The following is a 9,418-nucleotide window of genomic DNA, read 5'->3' as shown; positions in this document are numbered from 1 at the left end:
GTTTTCCTATGTTCACAGTTTAAACACGTGACCTCAGTTCAGGGTGTAGCGTTATTTCTGTTAATGGTCAACCTTTGGCACCCTGTGCTGCCGTGCATTTCACCGTTATTTTATCTCAAAATATTTACATTGTAGGCTATAAGTATCTGTTTAAATATACTCACTCCCCGTCACAGAAGACTCCTCCGTGAGCTGTCCGTACACTTCAAAGATGTCAGTCAACAGACTTACTTGTAGGTATATAATTATAGGTTTTATTAATAACAATTGTCAAGGTTACAATCAATATACTTGTAACAAATAAAATAAATAAAAGAATAAAGTCTGCAAATATCAATCTAATGCTCAAGGCTAACCAGTAACTAGCACTGGAGAAACTGTTCCGAATATCATCTCAGCTCAGTCTTTCATAAGTTTCTCAAGCCCCCGCTCTTCTGATGTCATCTTGAGATTAGTCAACGCCTTTATCACTTGTCTATATAACGCCACCTGCTTCTTTGTTATACGTCTCTGGGTTTTTCAACGCTGCTTTCTCCTCCTCTTTCTCCTGCTACACACAACTCCTTATCTGATGGAACGCAATGCTGCTCTCTCGGGTAACAGATGCCATTCTGGCTAATACATTATTTCTGCTTTCTACTCTATCATAGTAAAACATTATTACAACAAGAACATTCTGCGTTTTCTTCTCTTAAAAGAAAAGGCTCATATGCAATGTAAGAATACTTCAACATGAATTTCTACTCAAAAGGTTATAACAGGTTTGGGTAAATGTGTTCATGCAGTACACAAAGTATATGGTGTTCTTTAGCCAAGGCTATGTGAGAGTAAATATGGGAGAATACATACAAGGTAGGACAATTGCATTTTTCTTACTTTACTCAACAAGACTCACTCTTGGGTGATTAAAATGAAATGAAGATGAACGAAACGTGAACACGCGCGGTGCATCAGAGATTTTTCCTGTTTCACTCCCAGCGTTGAGCAATAGAGCCAATCATAGACAGCACATGAATGTAACGGCCAATCAGAAGTTTAGATTTATAAAATCAAGATAATATCCAGAGCAATAATAACAACAAGTGCTTGTTATTTATGTCATGTGATCATATGCTCCAGTGACTCGACTCAAAGACATCAGCATCAGCCTTAAACCTTTGGTCTGTTTTTATTATGTATATTTACTCTAATGCATATAATCTGAACACCATCGTATTAGTTTGGTATAAATAGGTTCATCATGGCACATTTGAGGCATGTCATGCAAAGGACTAGAGATGTATTTCATTGATGTTTTCTCATGCGTCTGCAGTGGGGCTTCAGTCGGAGGGTTCGGCTCATCGCTGATTATTAAATCACGACCAAATAAAACTGATTCTCCACCAACACCCAGCCTGTACTGCCACAGATATAAACTCTTGTGTGGCTTCAGCTTAAATGATAGTTGTTCTTCAACTTCAGTCGCTTCGTCCCAGCTTTCCTTCTCAGTGCCCACGTGTGATCCTCCATATTCTGCTGACAGAGAGAACTGTACCTTGGCTATTAACTTTGCGAGTTCTCCAGATTCAATCGTGGCTGATGCTCCAAACTTCCAGTTGTGTGTGATCTCTTTCATCTTCTCCTTGTTGTATCCCACCTTCTTGATGATTTTCTCTTGCCATGACACTGGTGTGTCACTGTCATTACATATAGTTTTAATATTCTCCCACCGGCCAAGGGCTGGACCTTGAGTTATGGACAGACCACCGGGCAGAAAGCTCACAACATCAGGGTGAACAGAAAAGACTTGACCATCACCTTTCTCAAGATCGGTGCCTCTGTAGTATTCCACTCCCCACTCTGAGACCGGCTTCAGGAAACAACAGCCTAATCCAAGACCCCAGTAATACAGACCGTTACTGCAGCTGGGATGAAGGTTGATTTCTCTGTGGTTGTCAAACATGTAATCTCTTCTGAAGGTTCCCCTTCCTTGAAAGATGATGATAGGCATAAACAACTCGAAAAGACACATCGACACAAACAGAGACACAGACCCAGACCCAGACCCCATATAATGGAGGTAGTGATCTCCACCCTGAAAGTTGGGATGAATGTCTTTAACTACAGCATCAGCATCTGTTGACAGGTCTGTGACTGTGCGGCACGATTCTCCCTTAATGATGTAAAATCGTCCTAACCGATCAGCAGAATAATGGTCTCCATTTTGGCAGGAGGGGTGCAGCTTGAATATAGTGAGGTCTGAACCTTTCTGTAAATCACTTGTCCTCATATAACAGCCCAGATCAGAGCAGATTATATACGTGTAGCTCTTATCTCCACAGATATCAACACCTTTTATTTTGTTCTTGGGGATAATGTCTCTCATTGTGCCTCTTTACCTGCAACACAGACATATTCACAGCTCATTATTTTATGTATATTCATGTGGACATAAGTCCAAGTATGACAAACATATTTACGTGGAGAAGGGTGGATCACGGCACTGGATGTGATGGCGGCTCTTCTACTATCAGTCTGACGGAGAGAGAGAGAGAGAGAATTTAGAAAGCTCTTTATTACAACTTTCAAGGAACCAGTTTACATGAATCTCATGTCATTAACAAAAAATAAAATGATCAAAAATATGCAAAGAACAATTCATTTTCATACACAGAACACAAAGCCCCTCTACTACACCATTTAATTTCAAAAGAGGTCAGATCGTCCACCGCCTTACAAAAATTGAAATCGATCAGCACTCTGGACTTTAAAAGCGTCGAAAATAAAACCGTAACATTTTGACCAGGTTTTAGTTCAATTCTGTTTTTCCTACTTGAGTAAATTGCCATTTTAGCTTGACCTAAAACAAAATTCTGCAATTGACAATCAAAACGCTTTTTCTGCACATACTTACACCCCAAAATAAAAGTTTCCATTGAAAAAGTTTCATTAAAATTCTGAAACAGATTACTTAAAACCAGAGGTGTATAGTCCAGGGGCCAAGAAGTAAAAGTCCTGCCATATTTTTGTTTCACCCATGAACCCATGAGCTGATTTCACCAGAGGAGGAACCAAGTCATTCCTTTCAAGTCACAAGCAAGTCTCAAGTCACATCCAAGTCCTCAAAGAGTTAAAGTGAATGAGATCATTAAGTGAGTAATGAAATGATGATTGAGCATTAGTGATGAACACCTGCTGTTATTGAGAATCACAGAGGATCAGATGTTGATGTTTTATTGGTTCAAATGACGTCACCATCATGGAGATCAGTGTTTGCTTTAGTTGGGCTCTTGACCCTTGACCCCTGTGTTAGATTTCTCTCTGTATCAATGCATGTGCTGTTGTAAAGCACAGAGATCAGAGCTGTGCGGTGAGCGACTCTTCACTGTTTTCATGACGTTTTCAGATGCCTTGTGTGTGTTGTATATCGTCTGCCTGTGGAGAGAGAGGCTGCCAATGATGGTTGTAGAAGACTGATGGGGCAATAAGATGATTTTTGATGACAATTAAACAGACAGAGTTATCATTTTTTGTAGCCTTAAATTTTTGACTTTTCCTTCAGTTGAATAAAATTATTTTATTGTTGGCTATAGCTGAGAAAGAAAGCATACTATTAAATAGTGTTGAAACAACAGGCCCTGTGTCACTGTCTTGCATGTGGCGGTTCTTCTTGCATCTTTTTCCAGTTCACGAGTCCGCCTAAGCCAATAATAATAATGGTGGCAGGGATGATGTTGATAGCAGGGGTAGGTAAGATATGCTTATGGCGTGCTGTCCAGGGAGCGGGCTCCGAGCTCGCCGGTTTCTTTCCGAACCCGAACACTCTCCCCCTGATGGGGGCGAGTGCGCCAAGCTCGGAAACAGCCCTAACCCAGAGCTCACCCCCCGGGGTCCTGCTGCGGGAAGCGAGTTCGGGGAGATCGGCCGCGGAGGTGGAGGGATGTTGCACTACTGTAGAGAAGGTGCAGGTAAGAATTCTGGTCTTATTTATGCGGAGGCTCGCTTGAGCTGATGGGGTGAAAATCGTGATTGCTTGTAGCGAACCAGCCGAGTTTGATTATGAGCTCCGGCTTCTCCTGAACTTTGTTAATAAAACATCATTTGTTGGATTTTCAGGTTTAACTTTCAACTTTATTAACTTTTCAGCTATATTCCTTTTTCCTTATTGTAGCAAAGATTATTATATAGTATTATTTAATTTATTTGTATTAAAATAGGCTATATGAATATATTTGAACACTTTATGCTTACTTCTTGCCAGTCTTTCCCTCTGGTTTCATTATTTGCAGCGGTAGTACCACAGTTTCGTACCTTTGAGGTTTAAACTCTTCACGTTTTGCAGAAGGTGGCGGTAATGCACCAATACGCTGGATGTTAAACACATAAGAAGTGCACCAATCATCGCTCTCTTTTCCTTAGCGGATCGATTTGATCAAAGCTCGACTTGTAGGGCTGCTGAATATTAGCGTGCACACGCAATTATCTGAACCTGACTGAAATTAGTCAGATCACATGATCTTCAACTTCACTTTATGGAACCTAATTAAGCATGACTGACCAGTTCGGTTCATTCGGTTTTGTATAAGTGAGATTTGTGACTCAGACAGAAGGCCAGAGATTCACTGTTTCCAGTAATGCTCTTCCTAAAATGAGATTTAGTCTGCTTTAATCTCCGCTTTTCTTAGCGGCCTTTTATGGAACAGTCCTCTGGTTAGAACTCTGGCAGCTGCGTTCTGAACTAACTGTAGTTTGTTTATTGATGCTGCAGGACAACCACTAAGCAGTGCATTACAGTAGTCAAGTCTTGAGGTCACAAATGCATGAATAAGCTTCTCTGCGTCAGCCACACATAAAATATTTCGCAATTTGGCAACATTTCTAAGGTGTGAACCAGTGCGTAGTGATTGGTGGAATACTGCAAGTGTGTGAGGGAAATGTGACGCCTCTGACCATATTTGGAACATCAGGTTCCTCTTCATTTGTACTGACAGGTACGCCCACCTTACTTGCTTCTACATTTGGGCTGTCTCAGTCAAATCAGACCACCAACTGACGTAGATTTGTGGGGGTGTGGCTACACGAGGTGTTTCAGGCAGGTCTGGGTGAGCATTTGCTTTTACATAGAATGTTTCTTTTGTTCCCACACTTTCATTTCTGCAATTTTACTTGTCTAATACACGCATGAGTGACTTATAACACACCAAAGACACAGAAAAACACGTGTTCGCGCCATATGACCCCTTTAACTGAACAGTAGGGATGGGTGATATGGCCCTAAAACTCCATCACGATAATTCCTGGTATTTCTTGCGATAACGATAAAAATGACGATATATCCATAACGGCATCCACCGCTGTTTTTTTGCGTCAAGTGATCGTAGCTGCATAGTCTAGACCCTCAGAAGAACAAATATTATCAAAAAGTAAAACTTACCCCAAATCAAACAGCTCCTAAAATATAACTACAGTATTTGTGTAAATATAAAATATAATAGTGAGATTCGACTTCAAAAGGTTGTAGTAAAGAAAAGTTAAATGAACTAAAGCTCAATAAACACATCATGTCATACCTAAAACTGTATATATTCTATTGTTGGGTGGAAACGATCGATCGCATCACGCTGTCAATCACTCTCTCTTGAACTGTGTGAACCTTCTCTTCTCACAGCAACATTCACTGAATCTGTCTATGACTCGCGCTACAGAAAGAGTACAGAGAGAAATAACGTCACACAAACTCGCATGTGTACTGTATGTGAACAGGCAGCAGTGCTGTGCGCGCTGTGTCGCTATGAGAGCACATGTGGGCGCGAGCTGCGCACGGGACGCTCCGGTCATCCTGTATATAACAGGCAAGAAATCATACTAAACTATTTGCGCACGCGCGCATAACATCTAACGAATGTTTAAATAAATACTTTTAGCCAAACTAAATGTTGTGGTGTAACGCATTATGACTATCAACGAATACTTAACAAAGGAACGAAATAAAACGAAAGTGAAACTAAACATGAACTAGGTTGTATCGAAAGGTAAAAGACACTTTATTGTCTTTTCAGACAAAGCAGGGTAGTCCTTTCTAGCAGACATCCAAAACTCTGACATAGTGTAATATCATAATTATGAGGAGGTATTACACTGAGGGGGTTCAACAGAAGTTTTTACGGAAACTGAATAAACCCACTTCATCAAACAGATAATCTATTTTGTGTTGTTTTATTACCCAGTGCAGTGCAGTGCAGTGCATATATATATATATATATATATATATATATATACCTATATACCAGCCACATAGAAATAAACATCATAAACACCCTAGCAGTCTTAGCATATTAAAGATGGTCAATAATAAAGGAAACTTATCGTAAGTGTTCAGAGTTAGATGATATGATATGATGTGATGATGGCAACGAGATGAATAAAGTTCCAAGAGAATATTTGAGAGCCATGCAATGTTATACTCCTTTGAGTGAGGAGTGAATATAACCATCCATACATCCTTAGCTTCAATGCTACGGTGATGATAGCCGAGTGCTATAGTCTCGCCACATCGGGGTCATACACAGCTCCGTAATCCTGGCCTTAGACCGACATGTCGTGGATGGGTTCATATAATGAGCATCGTGGCCAACAGTGTTATGGATCAATAAAGATTCTCATCTACATAAAGCAAACATCCATACGTCCACTTAAGAAAAGAGTACTTTCTACAACGGAACGTAAAATAGCTAACATTAGCCACAGCAATTTCAAATACATCACATACCAAATAATAACAGCCAACCCATACTCACGTTTGAGCTTAAACGTACACCGTTCTCAAACAGGACTTAGCATGTGTAGGTACATGAGTTCAACCGCGAGATTTCCCTCGACCGAACGAACTCTCTTCCTTGTCGGTGTATAAGGGCTTATATCCGGTAACCATTTAACCTAGCGCCCTCGAGTGGCTGCTTGTGATATTACACGTTGACTCAGATAAATCATTTTCAAATTCACACGGAGAGAATATACAATAAAAAAACATTTTAGACTGTTACAATAGAACGGCTTTGGAACTTTGTTTTCATCTCTCCTTCATTTGTCAAGTCAACAGTTGCTCTTGTTCTGCTAGATCCAGATGAGTGCCAACCCCTGGTGCAAATGGGTTTCTAACAAAGTCCAGGTGGGTGTTGTTCAAATCAGGGAAATATCGTTTAAAATAGCCCTTGAGATGTGACAGGTTAGACTGGATTATGGGCAGATGTTGTCAGCAGTTGGAGGAGATGAACTCTTGGGTAAAGAGAGGAAACATGTCTGTAACTCCCTCCTGGAGTTTGGTTTCCCACAGAGATATTTTCTGTGTGAATGCGCGTACCTTATCTTGTGCATTCAGTATGTACACATTGTGCCTTTGTGTGCTCTGATTGAGGACATTGAGATGTTGGAAAACATCTGCCATGTATGACAACTTTAGTATCATGAGTCATCTTCAAAACATTTGGCAAGTTCTGTCTTTTCACCAGAGAGAAACTCTCTTAGCTCTTTGCGCAGTGCATACACCCGACTTAACACAGCCCCGCGTGAAAGCCAGCGTACTTCTGCACCCATTTATTGCAGAGTAAACCTAAAACTCTGTGTTTCAATGGGTGTGATTTGACATAGTTCACAGTTTTAACTACATCTCTCAGCACTTGATGCAATTCATCATCCAATCGTTTGGCCACAAGAGCTTCACGATGAAGCATGCAGTGTGTGGCAACAGCGTCAGGGGCTTTCTCTTTTATCAGCGTTACAACTCCTATACAGAGAGAAATCTAACACAGGGGTCAAGGTCAAGAGCTCAACTAAAGCAAACACTGATCTCCATGATGGTGGCATCATTTGAACCAATAAAACATCAACATCTGATCCTCTGTGATTCTCAATAACAGCAGGTGTTCATCACTAATGCTCAATCATCACTTAATTATCTCATTAACTTTAACTCTTTGAGGACTTGGATGTGACTTGAGACTTGCTTGTGACTTGAAAGGAATGACTTGGTTCCTCCTCTTGTGAAATCAGCTCATGGGTTCACGGGTGAAACAAAAATATGGCAGGACTTTTACTCTTTAGCCCCTGGACTATACACCTCTGGCGGTTTTGGTTCGATAGATATAGATTCATATCCACTTCATCCAACGCTCTTTGTGTTCTGCGTGTTCTTAAGTTTCCCACGATGAGAAGTGAGTAACCCGCCGCTTCAGACGATTAAGATCATGCTGCGAACTTAACAAATCATTTGAACTGATTTATTAGCCTATTCAGATGGTTTTGCCCATTGTTCAATTAATGATTTCAAAAGATTTGACTCAAAAGAATCGATCACTCAGGAATGTCCCAGTAAAAAGAGAGACAACATTGAAATAAACAACGCATTTTACAGAGGTGTAAAGTACTTGAGTATTTTACTCTCAGGGATCAAGTATCTTTACTTTTGTTTACTAGTGTTTTTACTTTGGAAATGTTTTACTTCCATACATTATAAAGCATGGCATATATCATACTTTTTACTCAACTGCATTTGAAAACTACATGGCAATTTTTACATTTAAGAAAGTACATTAAAAGTCAAAGTTCTTTCTTCCTTTTACTCAAGTAATTTACTCAACAATCATTTTACTTGAGTAAAAGTAAGATAGTAGATTTATTATGTTCTTAAGTATTTAAGGTAAAAAACATATAAAAAATTGTTTTATGAAATGTGGTGGATTAAACTACATATGTTTATGCTTTATAATGTGGTGAAGTAAAATTTCCCAAAAGGAAAAACACTAAAATATATAAAGATAGTGGATAAATGTACTTGAGTAAAATACTTGAGTACTAAACGCCTCTGATAAACTCGTGCAGAGTGTGGTCCAGAGTTTAGCTCTTACCCTACTCAAACAAATCAAACACACCTGAACAAACTCATCAACATCCTCAAGATCAAGAGAAACTCTGACAGCAAGCAACCATTGAATCTATGTTCAGATGTGCTGATATGTCAATATTAATGGCATTTCATCAATATCACTTTTGCACCTGCAATTAATGTTGAAAAAAAGTTGACATTTCATCAAATCACCATCACTGTGATCAGTGTTTGCTTTAGTTGAGCTCTTGACTCATCTTCATTTAGTTCTCACTCCTCTTTAAGTGCTTACAGTAGTGTTTCTGTGAGAACACGTGTGCGTTTATAAAGAAAGAGATGTTTTACACTAGAGATGGTGAAGGATAGTGTTACTGTGAATGAAAGGATGAGAATAAAATAAAGATGAGAACTCTTACAATATAATCTTCAATCTGATCTTCATGACTGATTGAAATGTTCTGGTTTACTAGTGAGAAGTTACTGTGACCAAATAAACACAAGTGACACGCTTAGACATCAACACTCTTCATACACATCTGAACAATGGTGACAATCCCC

The 9,418-nt window shown here is 39.6% G+C and overlaps 1 protein-coding gene across 1 annotated transcript; it reads right to left on the bottom strand.

The window, feature by feature from the left end:
- Positions 1–238: 238 nt before the first annotated feature.
- Positions 239–6,898, bottom strand: LOC130549732 (uncharacterized). The gene is made up of 3 exons (XM_057327039.1): positions 6,777–6,898; positions 2,460–2,514; positions 239–2,378 (listed from the first exon to the last, which is right to left on the bottom strand). The coding sequence occupies exon 3, from the start codon at positions 2,363–2,365 to the stop codon at positions 1,187–1,189; it is 1,179 nt and encodes a 392-aa protein (XP_057183022.1). The 5' UTR covers positions 2,366–2,378; positions 2,460–2,514; positions 6,777–6,898; the 3' UTR covers positions 239–1,186.
- Between the last annotated feature and the right edge of the window lie 2,520 nt (positions 6,899–9,418).

The sequence above is a fragment of the Triplophysa rosa genome, unplaced genomic scaffold (assembly GCF_024868665.1).
Source record: "Triplophysa rosa unplaced genomic scaffold, Trosa_1v2 scaffold167_ERROPOS184624, whole genome shotgun sequence".
Taxonomy (NCBI): domain Eukaryota; kingdom Metazoa; phylum Chordata; class Actinopteri; order Cypriniformes; family Nemacheilidae; genus Triplophysa; species Triplophysa rosa.
Note: the sequence above shows the minus strand (reverse complement) of the source record. Positions and strands in the feature narration are given on the sequence as shown.